At 46.2% G+C, this 26,358-nt stretch overlaps 1 protein-coding gene across 1 annotated transcript in view; it reads right to left on the bottom strand.

Moving 5' to 3' along the window:
* MARCHF4 (membrane associated ring-CH-type finger 4) overlaps positions 1-26,358 on the bottom strand; it is a 114,880-nt gene that overhangs the window by 18,000 nt on the left and 70,522 nt on the right. The window contains exons 2-3 of the mRNA XM_023217290.3: positions 8,396-8,551; positions 2,214-2,406 (exon numbers count right to left, since the gene is read on the bottom strand). Of these exons, the coding sequence (XP_023073058.1) occupies positions 2,214-2,406; positions 8,396-8,551 (349 nt within the window). The remainder of the gene's footprint in view (positions 1-2,213; positions 2,407-8,395; positions 8,552-26,358) is intronic.

Genomic DNA, 26,358 nt, shown 5'->3' on the forward strand with positions numbered 1-26,358 from the left:
CACCATGGGACTCCTGCTATCTGGTGCAAGAGAGCTAATGGAATGAGCACTGGGTTGTGAGTCAGGAGAACTCGCTTTTAATCCCAGATAAGAACGTTGAGCAGATTATTTCCTCTCTCTGAGCCTCAGTTCTCTCAGCTGCAAAGCAAGCAAACTAGACTGATTGATGACCTGGTCTCTTCTATATTCAATTCGGTCTTCAAATCTGTAGAGCCATTGGTGGTAGCAGGTATTTATGCTCCTCTCTTTTGTCCATGCTCCCTCCAGGGAAGGAACATACTTCCCTGCCCTGTTACCCTATTGATGTTGGACTTACTGATGACTAGTGTTAGCCAATAGGCTGTGGGTAGAACGGACAGTGCACTAGTTCTGAGCAGACGTTTTGAGATGCATTGCAAGTTTCCACCAAGCCCTCTTGTGCTTCTGCATTCAACCAGGAAAACAGCACACCCAGTAGTCCCTGCTCCTTTAGCCTGGGTCCCAGCATGAGGAGACACTCAGAGCAGGCCTGAACCCAATGCACAACCAGAAGTTAAACCCAGCCAACCTCAGCAGAGCCAAAGCCACCTCCCAAATCCCTGAATGGGAAATAAATGTTTGTTGTAAGGCACTGCGATTTGTGGAATTGTTTGTTATTGCAGCCAATGCTGACTAGTTGACTAATACATCATGTGACAGGAAAGCATGTCTCATAGAAGGACACATCAGAGACTGATCTAAAGCCTGCCTGAAGGAGAATGAAGGGCAGCTAGAGGGGCCCCTCCACTGTTTCCCCCTTCCATGCCAGAGCTGCTATAAACCTCCATATGGAGACACACCTGGCTTTTGGCATCAATAATCCAGGGCTCAGCAGGAGTAGGAGGGGAGTTTGGTGGGAGGGGGAAGGAAATTAGAATGCATCAATGTCAAATTGTTCCCCGTTCATAGTCCTCCTGGGCTGCCTGCTTCTCTCACTGCCTAGGTGCTATAATGAAAAGACTCTTGAACTTGGAGTTGATATATTGGTTTAGCTAACTTGAAGAGACAGCAAGATGGCTTAGACAAGTTTACAAGTTCCAGCATCCCTGGTATCTGGCTAGTATAACCAGTATGTAAGTCTCCAAGCTTTTCTGATCCCTAATATTAAAGAACTCCAAAGAAATTCACACAAACATCAGCCCAGCCAAATTCTAGCTAATAGACATTTTTCTGCCAAACAGAGAAGTGTAGCATATTTAATACAATATACTAATAACGCCCAGAGAGGATAACTGTGGAACTCTAATGCTCCAGGACTGTGACTTAGGGGATAACCTGAGAGTTCTAGGGTGGGATGTCTGACCAGAGCTTCCCCACCTCCTTAGCTGCTTGGACTGTGTCTTCAGAGTCGCAACAGAGCCACAATCATCTGTTGGGCGAGGGAGGGGAAAGATCCAGCCCTCCACCACCAAAGCTACATGGTGGAAGAAAGGAAGAATAAAAACTTGGGGGTGGTGTCAGGGAAGGAGTAGGATCTAAAGCAGTGGGTTCCAATTTTTTTTTTCTAAAACACTGAAACCTTTTAAACAAAACTTTATCTGGAACAGAAATACATGTAAATAGATAAAAGAACAGATGCCATGATGAAACAGGAGTGAGGATTTGAAGCCTCTCTGTGCAACATTCCTTTTCCATTCCCTGGTTGGGATGGGGGAGCCTGGAGCTGTGTGTGAGGCCCCAGCACTACACAAAGCTGGAAAACCACTGGACTAGAGAAACTCACGGCATTGAAACAGGCTTAGGGAAAGCTGAAATAAGGCAGGGAGTGGGGGCAGATTCAACCACGGCTGTCTCTAGGCAGTTTGCTGTGAAGAGAATGGAATGAAATGGGCAGGCATCCCCTGTCATGCTTGGCAGTGTAGGGTGCACAGTGGAGAGGAGGCCGTGCACACCCTGGTTGAGGTGCATAGACTTAACGATTTTTCTCAAATCCTCCTAGAGGCAAGCCTCATCTTTATCTTCAACCGTGCAGACAGGTTTGTTTGGGAAATATCTAGATCTTCCTTCTTTTCCCTGCCTCCTCCCACTTCCCATCCACTCCTTGAATCCAAGCCTCTGGCCTCTCCTGAGCTCACAGGTCTCAAGCCTGGGGCCATATCTGCTTCAGCCTCCCACAATGGGGGATCCTGAGGGATCTGTCCATCCCACAAGCACATGATTCCCCACTTCCCATGGAGGCAAGCCCCCAGACCCACCTATGCACACCACGTCCATGAAGCCATACATCCCATAGCAGATCTGGAAGAGAAGGTCTTGGCGCTGCCATCTTGCCGAGGGGCTGAAAGTTGACCAGATGAGCCAAGAAATACTGGCGATGAGGAAGAGGGAGCCCAGGATGGCGGCTGCAACCTGAACCTTCTCAATGACCGTCAGAGAGATGGCCTGCCACTGTGGGGGAGAGAGTGGCCAGTTAGCAGTCGTTTGGATGCCCTCATCCCATTCCCACCCCTCTTCCGTCTGCTGCTCCAACAGCCCACCTCTGATTTAGGATTTAAGCCAGGGCTTTCCAACCTGTGGTACAATGTGCATTTTGCAGGTTTCTGAATTTCACATTGAACTTTAGATGCAGAGAAAATCTCTATCACACCAAATGATCACAGTTAATTGTAAGGAGGGGGCTCTAGGTGGGCATGGCTGGAAAGGAAGACCCTTAGACTTGATTATGATATAGACAGAGAAATGGAGAGAATGATGAAAATGCAGAGCTAGTGAGGGTGGTGTTCTAGGCCCCCTGATTTTTTTTTTTTTTTTTTTTTTTTTTTTTTTTTTGAGACGGAGTCTTCGCTCTGTCGCCCAGGCTGGAGTGCAGTGGCATGATCTCACTGCAAGCTCCGCCTCCCAGGTTCACCCCATTCTCCTGCCTCAGCCTCCTGAAAAGCTGGGACTACAGGTGCCCACCACCATGCCCGGCTAATTTTTTTGTAGTTTTTAGTAGAGATGGGATTTCACCGTGTTAGCCAGTATAGTCTTGATCTCCTGACCTCATGATCTGCCGCCTCGGCCTCCCAAAGTGCTGGGATTACAGGTGTGAGCCACTGCGCCCGGCCTGCTCCCAGATGGCTCTTTTCAGAGAAACACAGTCTATTTTCTAACTAATAGGTGCTGAGAGTGCACAGGCTTTTTTGTTTTTTATTTTTTTTGTTTGTTTGTTCCTTGCTTTCTACAACATCACCTTGCATGCCACTTAATTTATATGCTAGAGATTACCAATTCAGTAGACCAGGGAATGAGATGTGGGGAGAGAGAAGAAAAATAGCTTATTTTACTGAATGTATATCAACACTATTATTTCATTTTTCAACAGAAAAAGCCCTGTGCTTACAGCAGTATTGACAGATGGGTTAAAGGCTAGGGTGTGGGTGAGTTTCAACACTGAAATTCTATGATTCTATGGCTGGTCCAGGCAGTACAGGTCTGAAGGAGCCAGGAGTTAGATTTTTAGCTTGGGGTTTATTCATGCAGTTACTCAACGAATACATATCGAGTATATTCTATGTGCTGGCCACTGTGCTAGGGGTTGGCAATGAAGCTCTAGGCAAAAACAGACAAGGTGCCTGCCCTCATGGAGCTTATAGTCTAGGGAACTTAGGCAACAATATAATTATTTGCACATGCAATTCATCAAGGGTAAGTCAGGGAGGAACATGGCACAGTGAGAGCCGGTGACAGGGGGATTCGACTTCGAGAGGAAGCGATGCTTGAGTTGACTAGGTTACTAGTCAACTAGGCAATGAAAGGAGGGAAGACTGCTCCCAGCAGAGGGAAGAGCATGTGCAAAGGCCTGTGCCAGAAGAAAACATGGGAAGGATAAAAGCCTGGGAGAAGATAAGAGTGGGTGGAGTGAGACAGCAAAAGAGCTTGTGGGGTGAGACAACTGGAAAAGGAAGAATGAGAAATCACACAGAACCTTGTAGAATATGCAGAGACTTTGTGCTTTGTCCTAAGTGTAGATGTGACGATATGAATGGTTTTATGCAGAGGACTGACAGGATCAAATTTGGGAAAGTAGGGGGAAGGACGTCTTTTGATTGGAGGCATTTGCATAACACTCTGCAAAGAACACCCCCAGAAAGCATTTCACTCTGAACTCTGAGAAAAGGCAGACTATTTTCCCTCTGCCAACAGGGAGACCTGGATGGAAGCATTGATTCATTCTGGCTGTAGCTGGGATTGGCCTGGCCAGTGGCCCCCAGGGAACTGTAACCGTAGGGAAGCATTTCACTTGCTGGTCCAGATGTAGGACATCAGCCTCTACATTTAATTATACAGATAGCCTCCATTACAGGTAATTGGGCCTTTACATTTTCCACTGTTTCCCCTGCCTAGTGTTACACATAATGAAAGGATTTTCCAGAAGATGACTTCATCATACAGACTTCTTTCATGCACAACAAATGCTTTTTCCAGGGCCTGCCCTGCTGCCTGGAAAGAGGGCTTCTGGCTGAGTTTTTGTTTCTACCATTGAGGCATCCATAATCCTCACTTTCTCCTGCTCCTCTAGACTTCAAAAATGCCAAATATAGAGGCACAGAAAGCTTCTCTTCATCCCTAAAACCCCTTCTACCAGCTCTGAAGCCAGCTGTGGAACTTAAATGGGGCTTCTGACTGCAGTGTGAAGTGTGACGGAGGAGCAGGGTGGGGTGCTACGGACAAGACACTCTCCCCCGTCTGTCCCATATGAGGCTCCACAGAGATGACGGAGAAAGCAGAGAGTGAGCGAGCTCTGAAAACTCACAGGAGGGCTGGGAGGGGGAGATGGGCACCCGGGGTACCAGGTTGCCACCAGATCCCCACTCTGATCTCAGTATCATGAGGTTTCTCCATCCTCTGAACTCTCATCCTGCAGCACCAATGAACGGAGAGACAAGGGGAAAAGCACAGAGACTGGATGTTGTATGTCTTAGAACAGGAAGGAACACCGAGTGAGGGATCTGATGACCCGATCCTGACTGGGCTCCGCTCCTACGCACTGAGTGTGACCTAGGAGAAGTCAAGAAATCATGAGGACCCTCAACTTTCCTTTCTGTAAAATAGAAATAATTGGTCTTTCCTGCTTCCTAGAGTGTTATGTAAAACAAAATCACTCTTAAACCAGTGCTTTGAAGGGTGTTCTTAATGATGTTTCAGCAAAAATACAGATCAGCGTGTCAAGGCGGGGGTATTCCCAAACGTGCCTGAGCAGAGGTTTAGACCTGGACCCAGGAGTCAGACCCCCACATCCACTCTACCACTCAGTAGCTGTGTCAGCCTGGGCACGTTGCTGAACCCTTCTGTGTCTCCATCGTCACATCTGTAGATTAGGAAAAATAATAGTGCCCACTTCACTGGGTTGTTTTCAGGACTAAATTATACAATATATGTGAATATTTAGAACACTGACTGACACCTAATAAGCACTAACTAAATGTTCATTAATAATTGCAATTCAGATGTAACAAAGAGAGGGTAGGAAGCAGCCACAAAGCCTTGAGACCCTCAGAGCCATGCTGTGCCTCCTTCCTCAGTGGTTCTTCTGGCTGGAAATACTGCTTCTGGAGGGTCGCTAAGATGATGCCCCATAGGACACTAAATAGTGTATTATTTCTCACTACTTTTTTTCTTTGTTTCTGAGACAGGATCTCGCTCTGCCACCCAGGCTGGAGTGCAGTGGCATAATCATAGCTCACTACAACATAGACCTCTTGTGCTCAAACAATCCTCCCACCTCAGCCTCCTGAGTAGCTGGGACTACAGTCATGGGCTACTATGCCCAGCTAATTTCTTTCATAGAGACAGGGTCTCATTATGTTGCCCAGGATAGTGTTGAACTCCTGGCCTGAAGTGATCCTCCAGCCTCAGCCTCCCATCAGTGCTGAGATCACAAGTGTGAGCCACCATGCCTGGTCTATTTCTCATGACTCTGTCTGGGGCATGTACCAGGAGGTAAGATAACCAGGAGACCTGGAAGGAACTTCCCCTCTCTGGTAGCAGAGGCAGTCCTGGGATTCCCATCCATCGCTCCGCCCACTTGTGGTGGGGCCTGCCAGCTCCATCCTACACTGTAGATGATCCAGCCGGGCTGGAGCATAGCAGCCCAGAAGGTGCCCACCGTGCGGAGCAGGCAGCTGTCTCACATGTTGCTGGACCTGAGGAGTGCAGGACATACAATTGGGACGTTTTGGACCACAACCACACAAAATCGCTTCTAATCCAAACTACTTCCTTCTTCCAGTGCTATCCAGAAGTGAGACGGCATTTTCTGAGCACACACCATTGCATTTCCAGGAGCAACAGAATCAGAGGGAGCCTCCACCAGTGAATGTCAAGAAACTCACAGTGGAAGACAGGGTAGGGACTCAGGAATAGATCCATATGGATCCTCAGAGATCCATATTGCTAACACTGCCACTTGCTTACCTGACTTGGGAGATTAGAATAACCTTTTCATTTTTTACCCCCAGGAAAAAGTTATCCCTAAATGCATTTTCACTTTATGAGCCAAGGGTAGAGCCAAGGAAGGGTGCTTTGGGCTGGGTGGGCTGGGTTCACAGGTTTGGAATCTGACCCTTTCTTGAGGCTTGAGCTGGATGAAAAGAAAGGGGAGGGTTAATGCATTCAGGGCCCTGCTGGAGCCCAGAGGATGTGGAGTCAGCTGTCTCATGACACTGCTATTTTAAGACACTTTGAGATTTTGAAATGAATTGAAGATGGAACCAGCAGCAGGGAAAGGCACCTCTTTATGACCCCTTGGTATACTAGTCTAAGAGGGCTAAGGTGCCTGGGGCTTCCAGAAATGCCCCACAACCCCAGCACACTTGTGTGTGTGCAACACACATACACACAGAGACTCATTCTTGGGATTGCCCCATGTAAAACTCCATGGGGTGTAAAACAAAACACCCTGGACACCATAGTTGTGGGTGCTTCCAGCTGCTCCTCCATACAAAGACCCCATCGCCACCACCCCTCCCAACCCCCATTACACCTCCTGGGCTTTCAGGACTCCCCCCTCCACCACCACCCCAGAGAGGAGGAGTGAAACTGTGCCACGAGCTGAAGTCCCCATCCTCACTCTCGTGCTGGCTAATTGATTATGTGGCAGCTTAATTGGCTGATCATGCATATGTGGAGGTATTTTCAGAAGCAAAATGCACTCTGTATGTGTGTGTGCCTCGAAGGAGAGTTGCTTGATTTGGGGCATTTGTGAGGGCGGCACAGGCCTGCCAGCTCCTCTGGGGACAATGGATGTGTCAGGGCAGGGATAGAGTGGTGGGGGCAGTCATAGGAGCCCTAAGTTCTGTCTGAATCTGTGTGGCAGGCCCTCATTTCACCCTGGTCCTACCTGCCTTTCCAGGATAGCTTTTTAATATTATTCTCTCCCCTTCTTCTATTTCTTATTGCTTATATTCCCATTTTTCTCTGCCTCCCTCTCCTGTTTCTTCTGTTTTACCTCTGTTCTTTGCCATTGGAAAAGTGGTCTCTGAACCAGAAGCATCAACAGGTCCTGCTCCAGACCTACTGAGTAGCCTGCATTTTGACAAGACTGCAGATCAATTACATGCACATTGATGTGTGAGAAGTGCCATTGAGTCTATTCTTCTTATTTCTTCTTCTTCTTCTTTTTTTTTTTTTTGAGACGGAGTCTTGCTCTGTCGCCCAGGCTGGAGTGCAGTGGCCGGATCTCAGCTCACTGCAAGCTCCGCCTCCCGGGTTCACGCCATTCTCCTGCCTCAGCCTCCTGAGTAGCTGGGACTACAGGCGTCCGCCACCACACCTGGCTAATTTTTTGTATTTTTAGTAGAGACGGGGTTTCACCATGTTAGCCAAGATGGTCTCAATCTCCTGACCTCATGATCCACTCACCTCGGCCTCCCAAAGTGCTGGGATTACAGGCGTGAGCCACTGTACCCAGCCTTTATTTCTTATTTACCAGCCCGTAGCTTGATCTCAGTCCTTCTCCTCACCCCTCCCACCTTCTGTCTTTTTGTTTCCTGTTCTCTTCTGCCCTCTGGCCCTTCTCTTTTTCTTCTTCTTCCCTCCCTCCTTCATTTCTTCCTTTCCTTTCCTTCTTTCTTCCTCTCCTTTCTGCATTCATTTATTCATCCATCACTTACTTATTCTCCCTTTTCCATCTGATTCTCCACACTTCTTTCCTTCTGTATCTATTTCCCTCTCTTTGTCCCATCTCTTCCTCTTCTTCTTGCTGAAGCTTAAGAGAAAACACAAATGTCCTTTCATCCCCTCCTGCCCCACACCGCCCACCGTGCTTGCCCACCCAGCCCATCTCCTTCCTTTCCCTCAAACTGCCCTGAATCTAAGGTGAAGCAAGCCTCCTGCTGAAGCAGGTGGTGTGGAAGCCCCAGGCCCAGCATCCCCACCGGGCAGCCCTGGGTCGTACCTGCAGAGGATTTTTTGTGCTTATGGCGATGACGTGGTACTTGTAGTAGCACAGCTCGCAGCTCCAGCAGCCCCGCTCGCTGATCCACTTGATGAGGCAAGGCTGGTGTGTGCACTTGACCGAGCCATCGCAGCGGCACGGGCTCAGCAGCTCCCCCTGCAGGGAGAGAGCACAAGGTGATGAGGCTGAGACCTACAGTGGCTACTGGGTGGGTGATGGGCAGGAGCATGGCAGCTGCAGCCTGGTTTGGGCCACCCAAGTAGGCCACAGGCTTTGTTTGGGGGCACCAGACTCCACAGAGGAGGCCTGGGCTCCTGCACCCCCACCATGAGAGCCAAGCCATGTTGGTCAGCACAACTAACAGCTCTGAGCCCCTGCTCCTACTTGATACAGCGCAGTACTATTAATTCCTAGGGTTCTACGAAGATGAGTGGGCTGGTTTCTGCCGAAGCCTCTGCCGTTCACAGTGGGGTGTCAGGCTGCAGAAGCGTCTCTGTGAAGGCTCGGCCAAGGGTTGCAAACTCAAATGCCCTCAATGACAGACAGGCAACACGGATAACAAAAGCTAGCTAGCGGAGACTGAATTGGAAGGCTCAGACCCAAGTTAAAGGGAAAGCCGCCATCAGCTCTAGCCAGTGTAGATGTGGGGATCTAGGATGTTAGGCAGATGCCCTCACTGAAGGCCTGGGTACCTCCAGCCACGCTTGGGCCTGGCTGGGGTTAGCTGGGAAGCCCAGCTTGGAGGAGTTGGAATCAGAGAGGCAAAGGACTCAACTGAGCAAGATGGTGTCAGGATTTGAAACTTCCTTTGAGTGGACTGCAGCGTTGGGCTCACTCTCCAGAACTTCTCATGACCATATGTCAGACGGTCGTGGCCGAAATCTGTGTTTTTTGTTTGTTTGGTGTTTTTGAACAGGATCTCACTCTGCTGCCCAGGCTGGAGTGCAGTGGCACGATCGTGGCTAACTGCAATCTTGATCTTCTGGGCTCAAGTGATCCTTTGGCCTCAGTCTCCCAAGTAGCTGAAACTACAGGCATGCACCACCATGTCCGGCTAGTTTTTTATTTTTTTGTAGAGATGGAGTTTCATCACGTTGCCCAGGCTGGTCTTGAAATTATGGATTTCCATCTGCCTCTGTAATCACGCACTTGGCTGCAGACTGTAGAATCGGCTCTTCCTTCTAAGATTCCTGGAATCATATTTCTTTTCCATTTCAACTCCTATCACTCAAGGATCTCACAGTGGCCTGGATGAGGCTTGGAATGTTCTTTTGCACCTGGTCTACTTGTTAGCTGTTACTCTCTGTCTTCAAGATGATTCAAATGCCGCCTCCTACTGGGAGTGGTCCCTGGCTGCTCCAGGTTGAGCACAGTGCTTTGAGCTCTGAGTGCCTTATGCTGAGTGACTTGGGTACATTCTTGTTAGCATGCTTGGTGCATCATTATGAAGATCTACACATATCCCTGTCTACCCACCAGAGGAGCCCCACAAGGCAGGGTGAGGTATTCATCTTTGCACCCCTTTCCTCCAGTGGCAAGCCCTGTACCCAAGGTGCCAAGCCCTAAATAAGTTTTCATGTTTGAATAAGTACATGAAAAAATAAATCAAGTGTCTTCTCAGGTTGCCTGCATTGCCTTGAGGAACAGGAATGAGATGCCTACTCCATGAGAATGGGAACCACATCCATTTTGTTAACTCTGGGAACAAACATCTTGCTCAGTGCCTGGCACTCTGTATTTGTGCAATGAATGAACTTGGCAGAAATGCTCAGGTGCTCATCCCCATGAAACCCTCCTTGGTTCCCCACTCTGCTCCTCCAGTATCAACAGGCCCCCTTTGCTGCGGCTCCAGGCCCTTCCCATACCCTCTGTTATAACACGCCCCCATTTGCTCCTCACAGGGACAATATCTTACCCATCTTTGCAGCCCTAACATCTAGTAAAGGGCCTGGTAAATTTTGATACTCAACACAACTTTGAGAACTGAATGCATGCGTATCTGTCTTATGAACGAGAGGTTTTGCTTCTCTAGGACATGGCCAGCCTTTGGCTCCAGGTAGGCAGCTACCTCCTGGAGAGGAAAAGAAGAGGCGGGACATGCCCACGTTGCTGGGCACTCAGCACATTCATCAAGGCCTAAGGGCCCTTGTACCGAGGAGCTGCTATATGACTCTGAAAAGGAAACAGGAGGGGGTGAGTGGAGAGACGTGCTGGGGGAGGGGCGAAATTCCTCATTATTCGTGGCGGCATTTCCTAGGCTCATTAATTCTAACAGGATGAGCCGGGTTTGATTAATCGGGTTGTTAAGCAGCCATGTCAAATTGCCCATCAGGTAAGAGACATTACTTCTGGTCCCTGGCAATAGTGCTGAGCGACAGTGAAGTCTCCACGCCTTGCTTCCCAAGCAGCAGCCAAGAGACAAGGCAGGAAGAGCTGCTGCCTGGGGCACAGCTGATAAGAAGACCTGGGCTCTGGTTGTGGGACCATCAGGGCTCACGGGAGCCCCCCCCCCCCCGAGCCTCAGCATGCTAATCTGGGTGGAGAAAGGAGGAGCATGACCTGGCCTAATCCAAGTGACTGGCTGAGGGTCAAGAGGGCAGGACTATGCTGCTTCCCCTCCAGAGAACCATTCGTTTCCCTTTAGGGAGAAGAAAACCCCAAAAGGCAGCGTAGGGACTTGCTTCTGGCATTACAAATATTAGAAAGCAAGGATGGTCCGGGTGAGGTGGATCATGCCTGTAATACCACACTTTGGGAGGCCAAGGCAGGTGGATCACTTGAGGTCAGGGGTTCAAGACCAGCCTGGCCAATATGGCAAAACCCCATCTCTACAAAAAATACAAAAATTAGCTGGCCATGGTGGCATGATCCTAAAATGCCAGCTACTCAGGAGGCTGAGGCAGGAGAATTGCTTGAACCCAGGAGGCAGAGGCCGAGGTTGCAGTGAGCAGAGATGGCACCAGTGCACTCCAGCCTGGGTGACAGAGTGCAACTCCATTCCAAAAAAAAAAAAAGTAATTAAAGCAAGGACAACAAACTGTTAGAAAACTTTAACTTTGATGAAGGAAGTGATGATCAGGGATTTGCTGTGGGGGTGGGGGGAATCCAGAAACAAGCTATTTTAACTCTGGCATTCAGGCAAGTTTTGTAGGTTATGATTTAGTGTATTTCTATGTACATTTTGGGGAAAGCCCATCATCTTTTTAGTGTTTAGAGCTTCTAAAAAGCTTTAACAGAGACTCTTTGCCAACTTCTACTGGTCAGACCTGTATATCTCCAAGAACAACAGAAGTGGAAATGAGCCAGACGGATTCAGGCTGAACTTAGGAAGACGCTCCTTGCAGTAAACTCTGTTAAAAGCCAAAATGGTGCTACGTGGACACTGAGGTGAATTCCTGCCCCCTCTGCCCTAGTAAAATTCTCTCAATATAATAGATGTCCCTAACTGAGGAGAAAGGTTAAATGACTCCCTCAAGGTCACACGGCCGTCAGACTCTGAGCTTCACCACTCGCTCTGCTCATCCGCCTTCCATCCTCTGGTTCCTGCTGCCCCACCTGCACCTGTACCTGCAAGTCTCCCCTTCTCCAGGTCCCAATTCCTGGCCCAGGTCAGACCCTCAGCCAAGTCTCCCATCATTATCCACAGTTTTTCACTTCATCATTTTCAAATGCTCTGGGATTAGAGCTGCTCCTACATACCCCATAGAACTGAGCACATCAGCGATGTACAATTAAAGTGTGTTTACTAATTGAACAGGCCCCAGGGTATGGGAAAAGACAAGCCCTTCTGGCCCAGCTACTGAGACTCCAGCATTTGGGCTGGGAGGATTACTGTGATCTTGTTTGCAGAGCTCAGCAAACTCCGCAGATCAAAGGGGCTCATTAATGCAAAGGGCACTAGACACTTCCTCAATGATCTGCTCAGAGTGTTGGGGCCAGAGACTGCCCTGGGAATGACTGAAACAAGAAAAATGGGATCTTCTCTAATCATCTGGCCCCCAAGGGACACACTGTGGGGGAGTGGTTAAGAACATGGTTTTGGGAAACAGCCGCTTCATTTTGGAGTGTCTGTTCACCAGCTGTGGAAATTTAGCCAAATCTCTTAACCTCTCTGAGGCTCCATTTCTTCATCTTTCCATGGCAAGTAACTCTTACCTCCTCAAGGGTAGTTGTAAGGATTTTTTTTTTTCCTTTGAGACACGATCTCACTCTGTTGCCCAGGCTGGGGTGCAGAGTGGAATGATCATGGCTCACTGCAGCCTTGACCTCCCCAGGCTCAAATGATCCTCCCACCTCAGCCTCTTGAGTAGCTGGGACTACAGGCACATGCCACCATGCCCAGCAACATGTATTGTGTTTTTTGTAGAGATGAGATTTCGCCATGTAGCCCAGGCTGATCTCAAACTCCTGGGCTCAAATGATCCTCCTACCTCAGCCTCCCAAAGTGTGGGGTTTACAAGCGTGAGCCATTGTGCCTGGCCTGTAAGGATTAAATGAGATTATGCACGCAAGGGTTTGATACAGTGCATGGCACAAGTAAGTCCTCCTGTTAAACTGTTACAATTCTAACTCACATTTCTGTAAGAACTTTAATGTCATAGTTTTTTCTTCTACAACTCTATTTCCTACTGTCACTCTAAGACAGGTGAAACAGATAAGGAAGGGAACGACTGCCGAAAGAAAAGAGTCAGTTTGTGTCACCAAAAACAGTAAAGATTAAAGAATTTTCTAGGAGACTCTGCCCTTCTGGGATGGATAAGGGACCCTGACTTCTAGCCCAAGATCATCCCTTGTGTCACCATGGGGACACTGGGAGCATCTGGGGAACCTTCTTTTCAGGGGATGCCAAACAGAAGAAGAGTGCAGGCCTCTTGTATGGATTAAGTGGGGTGTTGCTAGAGGCAGGAGGCAGGAGGGATGGAGCTGATGGTAGGGAGAACAGATGTATTTTGCTCACTGCAGGGGGAGACCATAATATGCCTCCCCAAAATACGAAGGCGTGTTGAGCTAAGACAATTAAGAAGCAGCAGATTTAGGAGAGCTCTCTTCTCTTTCTCTATTTGCATAAAAGCAGGACATAGATTTACAAAGACAAAAGTTATCCTGTCTCCCCCTCTCCATCAGGAGAACAAAAGTAAACACTGAAGACAGCTTTAGACTCTCATTAACCTCCAGATGACACCAGAGGAATTTATATATATCTATATATGAATATATAAAAATTTTAATATAAATAAATATATAAAAATATAAATAAATAAAAAAAATATATATATATATATATTTTGGAGACAGAGTCTCTCTCTGTCACCCAGGTTGGAGTGCAGTGGCGCAATCTCAGCTCACTGCAAGGCTTACTGCAATAGAGGAATTTATATTAACAAAGTTTACTAAAGTTTTTCTGCCCTTTGTTTTCTTCTCCCCGAGTTGCTGCCCATAGACACTCAAAGTCCTTTTCCTTTATCTTGCCACTTCTCTAAAAATAGATTGCTTTTGTTGAAGATGCGATATTAGCCAGAGTTCTAAGCCAGTGAATTACCTTTCGTTGAAGTTTCTCCCACGTGATACACACTGCATACCCTAATAAACTTGCTAGTTTTTCTCTTGTTAATCTGTCTTTTGTTACAAGGGTCTGTCCCAACTAGAAACTTGTAACGGTTGAGAAGAAATTGTTTCCCTCCCAACACTGCCAATAACACAGTAAGCTGCAGGCACCAATCTCCAGTTGTTTCTCCATTCATAGATTTCTTCCTGTTTATTTTGAGCTTGTTTCATTTTTCACCTCTTTCAGTCTGAAGGTCTCGCTTTAGAAGTCCCTAGGTTACCTGGTTGCCATGGTAGTGATAGGTAAACCAAAGACTTCCCTTTCTGCCCACACAGATGCCAGGCAACCCTGCCACTGAGTAGAAAGAAATAAACACAGTCTAGTGTAGCAAAGACAGTCCTGTACCATGTTGTAGTTTGGAAATCTGAGAGAACAGAACAAGGAGACAATAGCAACATCAGCCTTGGGGTACAGTTTAGGGACATATTCCTTAATAAGACTAATATGATGGTTAAAAGCTTGGGCTCTAATCTCAGGCAGACTTGGGTATATCCAAGCTGTTACAATCTGTGTGACCCTGGGCAAGTTGCTTAACATCTGTGGGCCTTGCTCAATTATCATTTATTCATTAAATATTTATCTACTATGTTCCAGGTTTTGTTTTAGGTGATAAGGATACTGCAGTGAATGGAACTGACTAACATTCTCTAGTCAAGACAGACAATAAATATGATTAAAAAATAGTAAAGCATATGTACCTAAGAGGCTGTTATGTGTGATGGAGAAAAATAAGCAGGGAAAAGGGAAATGGAATAGAAGGAGGCGGTGAGTTGAAATCCTACATAGGGTGGCTGTGTATGAATGCTTCACTCAATGGAGGTATTTGAATGAAGAGCCGAGGAAAGTAAGGGAGCAAGCCATACAGTTATTTGGGGGCTGAGCATTCTGGACAGAGGGAACATCAAGTGCAAAGGCCCTGGGGCAGAAACATGCCTGGTATGTTCTAGGGGACCCAAAGAGGCTGGTGTCACTGGGGTAGAGAAGTTTAGAGGAAGAGGGGCAGAAAATGAAGTCAGAGATATAACACAGATCAAGAGTCAGGGGATAGATCAGGCCAGGCTTGTAAATCATTTTAAGGACTTGGCATTTGTGAATGAGATGGGCAATCGTGAGTGTTTTGAGCAGAGGAGAGTGGCATGATCTGATCATATCTGACGGGATCACTGGCTGCTCTATTGTAAACAGACTGGAAGCAAATAAAGGCTGGTGTTGTATTCATCCAGGTGAGCATTATGGTGTTTTAGACCACTATGGTAGCAGAGGAAGTCCTGATAAATGGTCAGTTTCAGGAGATATTTTGAGGATGTAGATGTTAAGATTTGCTGATGGATTGGATGTGGTAAGGAGAGAAGCAGAAAAGTCAAGAATGATGCCAATTTTGACCTGCACAATGAGAAGGATAGGGAGTTGCCTTTAATTGAGATGGGGAAGACTGAAGGAGAAGCAGGTTTGGAGGAGGAAAGATTGGGAGTTCAGTTTTGAAAGTGTCAACTTTGAGATGCCTGTTAGATATCCAGGAGGAGATGTCACATAAGTATTGAGAGGTATGTTAATCTGGAGTTTAGGGGAAAGGTCCAGGCTCAAGATATAAAGTTGAGAGTCATTTGGTGTACAGATGGTGTTAAAAGCTATGTGTCTGAATGAGACAACCAAAGCAGTGAGTGTAGGTAGGAAAAGGAAAGGGTACCAGACCTGATCACTAGAGGATGCCAAGTTTAGAGGTCGGGAGATGTAGAAGAACCAGCAGAAGAGATTGAGAAGGGAAACTCAGTGAGATGGCAAGAGTATATTTTTCCAAAAGCCAAGAAGAAGATAGTGTTCCAAGAAAAGAGGGAGCAATGGACCTTGTCAAATGCTGCTGATGGGAATAAAGCATTAATCATGGACTTGGCAAGTTTTCTTTCTGGTTTCTTCTATTTTCTAAGTGCAATACGAAGAAAAGGCAAGGGCTGAGAATGAAGATTGGGGAGGATGTCCTGAAGGTCTGAGGACTGGCATAAAATAGTCATCCAGGAGAGTTCTAGGGTGATTAGACTAGAGAAATAAAGTATGCTGGTGGCAGCACTAAGTGTCCTTTCCTTTAAAGTAAAATGGCTCATCTGTGAAACTGAGGGAAGAAGGTAGTAAGAGAGTCTGTTTAGCTCCATGCCTGGCACACAGTAAGCTCTCAGTAAATGCTGGCTAATAGGTAAGAGTTTATAGCAGATCGCCTCATCTCTAAGCCTACCTTCTTACCCACTTCGAATGTTGATCGATTTTCTGGCTTCCTTTCTTTCTCCTCTCTAACATTTTCTTATTAATAATTCTAATGTTATAAATATTTCACAGTTCTACATACAAACACTTTCGCAGACATTATACCACCTACTACCTCAATAGCTAAATGAAGCTAATAACAATTTCCTTCATTTTATAGATGAAGATAGAGAGGTTGTTACTTGCTCAAGAAAATGGAAAAGGAAGGCTCTAGACCCAGTCTGTCCATCAAATTTGCCCATATCCTCTCTGCCCATTGCAGTGACACCTGCCTTCTGTCTCTTCTCCCACCCACAGCAGCCTGTCCATCAGACCCTTACCTTCTTTATCCCGAGGTAAGAGATGGCCTTGCTGGCTCCCCTGTTATGATATTAACACCAAGACAGAACCATATTGTGCTTTCCCCTGAGTCCCTTTCCTCTAAACCGGTTCCCGGTAGGTAGTATTTGTTGGGTATTAATTGGTGTGTGTTTATGTTAGGAGGTGGGACAACATGGGGTTTTACTTCCCCTTCACACTTTATTCACAACCCCACCCTTGGTGAGGGGGAGATATCTGTTAAGACAAAGTTAAGGGGCAGAGGTTTTTGGAAGCATAGCAACCCATTAAAATTTACTCTGAGATGGAGTCCACATTAGCAGGAAATGTCCAGTTGCCTTGTAGTTGTTCCACTGTGAAGACTCAGAGAATCTAAAGCCTTAAAATCAGAATTTCCCCTCCAGGGTAGAGGTGGAGCCCATGTGTATTGGTGTGGGGAGGAATGGGTATAGAAGTAGAAAAATTCACCAGATTTGTGGAGGAGAATAAGGAGAGATGACAGAGATAGTAGGGATTCTCCAGTGTCCATATTAGATCGTCTCTATGATGATAGACTTGTGAGAGAAAGTACTGTTTTGTAACACTTCTTGGACTCCTATATTTGAGGAACCAGCTAACAATAAGGCTTGTCAATAACACACACACACCCCCAACTTTATTGGCACAACCAAACTGTGTGTGATATTGACCAACTATTTGTGTCTGTGATCTGGGTTGGTGGAAAGGGTTAGGCGGGGGAGGAGACTACAGGGGATCACCAATGGGGCCAGCAAACAGAAATAAGCTAGGAGAAACCAGAAGATTCCAGTGTCTTCTTCCTTCAGGACACCAGGCAGTAATTTCTTCACTCTACAGACCTGTGAGAGGTCAATGTATTTTGGTACCAGGATCAAGAAAAATAACCTATCATAAAGACCTTCTTTCCAACAAAGATTGTGGAGGAGAGATGAATGGAGGAGATTTTGACTCCTGCTGCCCTAGAGAATGATTAAGTGAGTTTCCCCCTTATCTGTGGGAGGCAGGCTGGCTGGCAAGATGACCTTCAAAGACCTCCCATGGCCCTAGAATCCATTGCTGTTCACAGACCAGCCAATCTGAATTCCCCTCATGTAGTGTCTGATAGTGTGTGAGCAGCTCTTTGTTTTCTGGTTGGAGTCCGTCCCAGCCAATCCTTTAGCTGCACCACCTGTCCATGGCATTTCACATGCTCCCTTTCCAGCCGGCTCACACTGGGATTCTTGCTTCCCTCCTGATGGCACCAAGGCCAAGTCTTGGCTTCAGGAGACTAACAGTGTGTTGACACTGGCAAGAGGAAATAAGGCATTGTTGCAAGATAATTTGATTAAAAAACGAAAGAACTCTATTACTAGGGAAAAAAATATTTAAGGCCTTAATGAGCTGTAGTTATCTACACTAAATCCAATTAACCACATAATTATTTCTAGTTCCACTCTCCTACCAGCAGTTTACTTTTACACACACACACACACACACACACACGTTTAATCTGCTTCTGTCTTGGAATATTTTCCAGCCTTTCTGCTCATCATTTCAATGTAAAAAAAGAATGTAAAAAGAGACAAGGAAAACAGATCCAAGCCAAACCCTCCAAAACTATGCTTTTCATTTTCACAATAATTATTTTGTTCCTACAGTGCTTTTCTCCCTATAATTTTACTGGTATAAGACAAATGTACCTATTTCCTCTAACCGCCTCTAAATTTACTCAGCTGGTACTAGAAAGAAGAACTTAGCCTCACAATAATTGAATTTAAATAACATCCAATTCTATGAAGTCAAACATGATCTGCATAATAAACAAACCAAGCTACATGGGGGCTGGCAGAAAAAAAAAGGTCACGTTTAATGTGTATATTTATAATCATATCTGTATTTCTAACGACCTACATGTGTAATATACTGTCCGTTTGTCTTTCTGCATAACTCATCATTACCATCACCATTGTTACCAAACAGCTACAATTAAAGACTGACCTGCTCTCAGTTATCCCCCTGGCTAAATAGAAAAACATAATTTAGATAAATCTTGCGAGACCAGAATTGGTCTATTTGCTAACGGTAGGCTGGGCCTGTTTCCAAGGTCCAGGCCACTACCCTGGAATTTCAGGGATGCCAGGTCACCATGTTCTCTCTCTTTCCCAGAACTCAAGCCAAGGCAAAGGCACAGGCTCCCTGGGAAGTTAAGTGGCAAATACTCTTGCCTCCTACGAGCAGCCCTCCGTGATCTCTGCATACAAGCAGAGGGATCCCAGCCTCAGCTGTGCAAAACTCTCGTGGTGTTGTTTGTAGGAGCTGTGGTGAAATTCTTCAAAAATTAATTTTCAGTCACTGTAATTAATATTCAGTATGTTCGGGGAAACAGCAGATGTTGCAAGTGCAAATGAGCTGTGATGACAAGTTACACTTCACTAATGTTCCGGGTCATGGCCCTAGGCACTTAGAACCACTTCTGTGTATCACTGACTCTTACAAAGCGAAAAAAGCAAGATATTTCCTACGAGTCAATTCCAGCTCTGCCACCCTCTCTGGCTGGCGGCCACGGGCTTAAGCAATCTAAGCCCTGATTTCTTGGTTCTCAGAGTTTAGCTTGCGTAAGAATCACCTGGGAGGCTTGTTACACATTCAGAAGCTCAGGCTTCACTCCAGAGATTCTGATTCCGTGAAGACCCTCTCTTCTCTTGAAGTAAGGTTGGCTGAGACTCATTTTGTGAAGCGCTGGACCAGATACTCCTCAGCAAACCTTCTGTCTCCTATATTACTTTAAGACTCTTCTATATACAAAGATAAAAATAAATACCAATAGCTGAAACTTGCTGAGCACTTACCAGGTGCCAAACCCTGTATGCAAGCATTGACTGCTGGGTTCAAATCCCAGTTCTTCCACTTGCTAGGTGAGGGATGCCGTGCAAGGTACTTACCCACTCCAAACCCCATCCACACCATCTGCAGCTATACTGCTTTGCTAGTGCTTCTGCTATTGTTGCAGCCTCTCTTGGTAGCTCACACCTTTGAATGTGTACTAAGAAGCCAGGTATTGTCCTGAGCACCCGACACGCACGGGGTGATGCAGCGTGGTTAGCGGGGCAGGTAGACCCAAGCTGGCTGTGTTGAATCCTTGCCGACCTGGAGTGAGTTTTCTCAGGGGTAAAGTGGGACCAAAGATACTTCCTGCCTCCCCAGGTGCTCCTGAGGATTCAGTGGGATAATACAAGGTGAGGAGTTTTTTTGTTTGTTTTTTGTTTTGGTTTGGGTTTTTGAGACAGGGTCTTGCCCTATCACCCAGGCTGGAGTGTAGTGGCGTGATCTCAACTAACTTCAGCCCTCAACTTTCTGGGCTCAAGGGATCCTCCCACCTCAGCCTCCTGAGTTGCTGGGCTTACAGGCATGCACCACCATGCCATAATTCTGTTTATTTTTTGTCAAGATGGGGTCTCGCCATGTTGCCGTGCTGGGATTATAGGCATGAGCTGCTGCACCCGGCTGTGAGATGTTCTTAGGACCCTGTCTGAAACCTGGGGAGTGTTTACTGTGGTGTCATTGGTGGCTCTCAGGTACCCACCTATCCATCCTTCATCTCTTCACATCCTAACAAAAAGAGGTAGGGAGAAGACACTGCTCTCTTGGCTTGTGGACAAGGGATGCCTTCCGTGTGTGGCCTTCCCAGGCACCTCACTCTACTGCCTTGTAAATGAAGTTCATCAGTCTGAAACCTGAGAGTGCACAGTTGCCTGGAAGCCTAGATCATGTGTGTGGGTCATAACTATGCTGAAAGCCAGCAGTCTCCAGGTGTGGCTAACGGCCTGGTTGTGTCAAGGGGAGGAAAGGACAAAACAGATACCCCATGGCCAGGCGTTGTAGCTCATGCCTGTAATTCCAGCACTTTGGGAGGCTGAGGCAGGTGGATCATGCGGTCAGGAGTTTGAGACCAGCCTGGCCAACATGGCGAAACCCTATCTCTACTAAAAATAGAAAAATTAGCCTGGCATGGTGGCGCATGCCTGTAATCCCAGCTACTGGGGGGCTGAGGCAGGAGGATCGCTTGACCCTGGGAGGTGGAGGTTGCAGTGAGCCGAGATTGTGCCACTGCACTCCAGCCTGGGCAACAGAGCGAGACTCCATCTCAATAAATAAATAAATAAACAAACAAAAATAAATAAATACAAATACAAATACAAAAAAATTACCCAAGCCTGGTGGCACGTGCCTGTAGTCCCAGCTACTCAGGAGGCTGAGGCAGGAGAATCACTTGCACCCGGGAGGCAGAGGTTGCAGTGAGCCGAGATTGCACCACTGCACTCCAGCTTGGGCAACAGAGTGAGACTGTCTCAACAAAAAATAAAAAATAAAAAAATCAGATACCCCAGCCCTTCCTGCACCTGCCTGTCTCCATGTCTCTTCCTAAGGACTCACCCCTCCCCAAGCCTTCTTCCTGCACATGTGTGATTCTACCTTCTGTGACCAGAGGAAACAAACAGGTATTAAGTTGTGAATGTTTACAGCCATCTCCTCTCTTTACCTCCTGGCTTTTAGGTAGGGCTGTGAGCTTGTGTGTGTTTCCAGGAGAAACTGGGGGGTTTTGTTTTGCCTATGGAAAGTGAAAGCAGGGCCCAAAGGGTAAAATGATCTGCATTTTAAGAGCTTAGCAACGAAAGCGGAACAGGAGAAAGAAAAAGAAATATCTGCCCTATCATTTTCTCTGCCCACTTTATAAAGACATTGCAGTAAACATCTAAATTGTTTTTCAATTCTTTCTCTATATGGGACTTGTATTTCTTCTTCATTATCAGCTTCATCATTATACTCCATTTAAACTGAAAAACCTGCCACCCAGAGAGGGCACTGGCCTTCGTGAGGGTGGCACAATGGGGCAGCACTGAACTAGGAAAAACTTCAAGACCAAACCCTGCTCTGGGCTCAGAGCGCCAAAGTGTGGGTCCTGCACCCCTGTGAGATTGATGCCTCGTCGTTCTCACCAGGTGACAGCCGTGCCAGAGTCTGCTGAAAACCTGGCCCAGTTCTTTTCACACCTCTCAAGGAAACGTACTATTCCTGAAATCTTGGCTCCAGTTCCCTGTCAGGAATAAGCATGCTAAGTAGAATCTGAATTACTATGGCGTGTGAATAGACTTCGGTCTGTTGACTCTGAGCTTCTGCTAAGCTGCTCCAAGTGGCTGTAGCTTCTGTCATCTTGGCAATTTTATTTTCTGTTTCAAAGAATTCTACATTCCTTACTTCTAGAGCTGGGAAGGGCCTGGTCATCAAAGGTCCTCCTCCCCTCCCCCAGCCTCTGGTCAGACTGCCTACCTTCAGTCCTGGCAGATGGAAGGGAGCCCTGGGGTCTTCCTTGCTCATCAGTGCCTCCCAGTTTTCCCATTCTGATCTATATATGAAAATCAACATGAGACAGGGCCAAAGCTCATAGAACAGCCCACACCTCTGCACTCAGGAATCAGGGGGATATTTATGGACCAGCATTGTTTCCGTCCAAAGGAGAGAGGCCGTAGCCCACAGTCTTCTTCTTTTTTGTTGTTGTTGTTGTTTGTGTGTGTGTGTGTGTGTGTGTGTGTTTTGAGACGGCATTTCCCTCTTGTTGCCCAGACTGGAGTGCAATGGCACAATCTCAGCTCATCGCAACCTCCACCTCCCCTGGGTTCAAGCAATTCTTTTGCCTCAGCCTCCCAAGTAGCTGGGATTACAGGCATGCACCACCACGCCTGCCTACTTTTTTTTTGTATTTTTAGTAGAGACTGGGTTTCTCCATGTTGGTCAGGCTGATCTTGAACTCCCCACCTCAGATGATCCACTCACTTCGGCCTCCCACAGTGAACCACCACACCTTCCCCCATGGTCTTCTCTTAGGAGCTATTCAGCAGTATTGGTTGAGCACTGACTCTTAGCCCTGGTGTTGAGAACTCAAGAGGGCACCTGCCCGAGAGACATTCACAAGCGAGGACACACTCTCTCAAATCCAGATGGATTCTCAGCTTTTGCCATGCTTTTCAGGCCCGCGTTTCACTTAATTAGTAGCTGGTATATAACATATTACCTTTTTTATCTCAGATGATTAGATAGTTAAGCAAGCAATCAAGACCTGCTGTTCTCAGTTATTTTCTGGGATTTGGTGACCCAAGCTCATGTTCCCCATCCTCTTATGCTTCACAATTATTTAATCTTCATTCATCTTCTGCTCAACCATCATCCGTCCACCCTGAAAAGTTCTATTTTTAAATTCTATTCTCATGTCATTGATCATTTCAACCACTTTCTTTTCTAGACTACTTTTTGCCAGTCTTTTACGTTTTTTTGTTTTGTTTTGTTTTTAACAGGGTCTGGCTCTGTTGTCCAGACTGGAGAGTACAGTGGCACAGTATGGCTCCCTGCAGCCTTGACCTCTCAGGCTCAAGTGATTCTCCCACCTCAGCCTCCCGGGTAGCTGGGACTACAGGTGTGCGACACCATGCTTAGCTAATTTTTTCATTTTTTGTAGAGATGGGGTTTCACCATGTTTCCCAGGCTGGTCTCGAACTCCTGGGCTCAAGAGATTCACCTGCTTTGACCTCCCAGAGTGCTGGGATTACAGGCGTGAGCCACTATGCCCAGCCTCTGTTATGTTTTTAAGGTATGTTTTCCTGCTACATTCACGATAGCCATGGATGTACATGCCCAGAGGCTGGGAAGGAAACATGACTCCCATCTTAAAATATCTTTATAAATGTATAGATTTATTATAAATCAAAATATTCCTCATAACTACAGCCCCTTCCCACACATATAATTCCCCCTAAATCAGGAACATAACGTACAGCCTGTTTTAACTTGTATTTTTCCATTCACACTATGTCACGAAAAAATTCTCATGGTGATCCATGATTTCACAGGTCCTGTGCATGAGTTTCCTGAGAAGACAGTCCTGGAGTGGAATTACTAATTCAAAGGGCATTTTTAAGGCTGTTAATATATACTGCCAAATTGGCCTTCAGGAGGATGACACAAATTTCCATCTGTATCATCTGAGCATGTCACTATCTGCTGCTATTGCCTCATGTTCAAGGTCTTGTCCTTTCTCCTCATTCTCATGGGCAACTGTCAACAGTACCACCACTGTGACTCTGAAAAGAAAGGCTCAGAAGATGTAGACAGTCGGGTTTTTTTTTTTTTTCTTTCTATTTTCTACCTTTCTTCGCACTGTAGGGAAGGAGTGGGATGTGGCTGCAGGACTGGGGAAGAGCTAAGTCAGAAATGAGCAGCAGTGCAACTGTGGCAATCTTGGAGGGGGGTCTCAGCCATGAAAGAGAACCAGGGGGTGCCTTGCCAGCTGGAGGCTGCAGAAGCTTAGCTTGGGTGCTTTGCCTTCTCCTTAGAACTGACGGATGACAGGAATGACTTAGAGTATTCTTGTTAAATGTCTCAGCATAGTTAGTCTCTGAGATGGCAAACTTTAGGGCAAAGACACCTGGGCTGAAAGGTCCCACATTTAAAACCTGTCAGTCACATAACTGCTCACCACTGCCTTCTGTAAGATACCTGGATAAGGGAACCCCACACTCTTCCCCAGTAAGACTCTTGTGTGACTAAAAGACTCTGGTTAAAAACGTATCTTAATCTAACCTGTATTTTCCCTGCTGCAATTTCAGCCTTTTCCTATCTTTTCATGGTGAATGAACAACACACAGGCTTTCAGATCAGACGACTTCTGGCTCTGTCATTTACTAGCTGTATCAGTTAACACCAGCTGCTGACTTCACTTCTGCATACGCATTCCAAAATTAGTGTCTTAAAATAACAACTACTTATTACTTTTCACAAGCCAACAAGTTGGCTGAGTGGTTCCGCTGATCTGACTTGGTTGATCTTGGCTGAACTCACGAATGCATCTGTGCATTGGCTGGACATTGTCTGATTCAGCATAGGTTGACTGTCCTCTGCCTGATGTCTCTTATCACCCAGTAGAATATATAAATATATGCATTTAAGAAAAAATTCAAATGTGTATATATATGCATTTAGGAAAAAACTCAAATATATAAAATATATTTTATATATATATTGAGATGGACTTACTCTGTCATCCAGGTTAGAGTGCAGTGGCATGATCACAGCTCACTGCAGCCTTGACCTCCCAGACTCAAGTGATCCTACCACCTCAGCCTCCCAGGTAGCTGAAACTACAGATGTGCGCCACCACACACAGCTAAATTTTTTTGTATATTTTACAGAGAAGGGTTTCATTATGTTGCTGAGGCTGGTCTTTAACTCCTGGGCTCAAGCAATCCATCTACCTTGACCTCCCAAAGTATTGGGATTACAGGAGTGAGCCACCATGCCTGGCCCTTAAATGCATCATTCTTACGCACTACGTTCTACATTCAAAGCTCAAAGATAATAATAATAATAATAAAAATTATTCCCGTGGCTTCTGTTGAATCCCCAACTCCTAGCCTGTGCCTAATCAAGTGTGCCCTCCATTCATTCCAATGGTCTGGAATTCGGAGACTAAAGGAATCAAAGAGTATCTCCTTCCTTTGTTCCCGGGACCATCCAGTTGTGAAATGACCTCTTGGCTTTCTAATCTGGGTCCACTACCACAAATGAAATAGAAAGGAGTCAACACATTTGCATTAACTGATGATTCTTAATAGAGGCAATAAGATGGGAAACCCCCATTTCCTAATTTAAATGTGGCTTTGGGGATAGGATAAGTATCCCGGCCTCTCCTTCACTAATCGGGCTCCAGAAGGGACATTAATTGCAGCCAGCCCATCCTGCTGGGAAGACCCAAGGCTGCCAGCTTGCTTGCTGAGAATGGAATAGAATTTTAATTGGCTGTGAAAGCATCATGGCAGGAGGTACAGGGAAGAGTTGGTCTGCTCCCCCAAAGCAGGTGAGAGAAGCTCCAAGGTAAAGGACTCAAACAGGTGCATGGTGGCAAGAACCTCCCATGCTCAGGGGCCTTCCTGGCTGCAACACCACAGTTCCAATTCCAGGGCTGGACTCCAGCCTAGGTGAAGGACCTTCTCACACTTGGGCGATCAGCACAGGATCATGGAACCTGTGAATCTTCTCATCTCTGTGCTTCTCCAACTTCCATGAGAGAAGCACCACATAGTTACCATCACTTGTGTTGTCAATTTTCAACTTCAGAGAGCTCTCCAAATATAAGCCCAACTTCCCAGTGTACTGTGTGTGCATGCCATTTGTCCATTTGTATGGTTTGAAGCAATGGCACAGCATTCCTGTACTGTTGTTTCAGAGCCATGTGAATTTATTTCACTCAAATAAATTAATCTAACTATGCTTAGGGAAAACTTGTTCTCATGGCAATGAATATGTCCTTTCTGTCATGGCAATTTCTGGAACACAAATATGGAAAAGAATGACACATGAAGGTCAATAGATGTGACTATGAAAAACAAGACAATGTGGCTTTTTAGCATAAATGTACAATGATGCATGTGGTTTTTGGAGAATGTTGGACAAATTACTTAACCTCTTGGTGCCTTAGTTTTCTCATTATTAAAATGAGGGCAATAGTATTACTGATCTAATAAGGCTTTTGGAAAGAATAATGAGATGTAAAGAGCTTAGAATAGTGGAGAGTCTATAAAAAAATAAAGATGTTTTTGCGATTCCTTCTAGTGAAGTGACATAGAGAAGTGGGACCAGTCATTGACCCACCCAAGTTCTGTCGACCTAGTGGTATAATAAATCTGTTGGCAAAAAGCAAAGCAGAACAACAAAAAACTGCAAGCAAAATCACTGCTTT

Source organism: Piliocolobus tephrosceles, chromosome 11 (assembly GCF_002776525.5).
Source record: "Piliocolobus tephrosceles isolate RC106 chromosome 11, ASM277652v3, whole genome shotgun sequence".
Lineage (NCBI taxonomy): Eukaryota > Metazoa > Chordata > Mammalia > Primates > Cercopithecidae > Piliocolobus > Piliocolobus tephrosceles.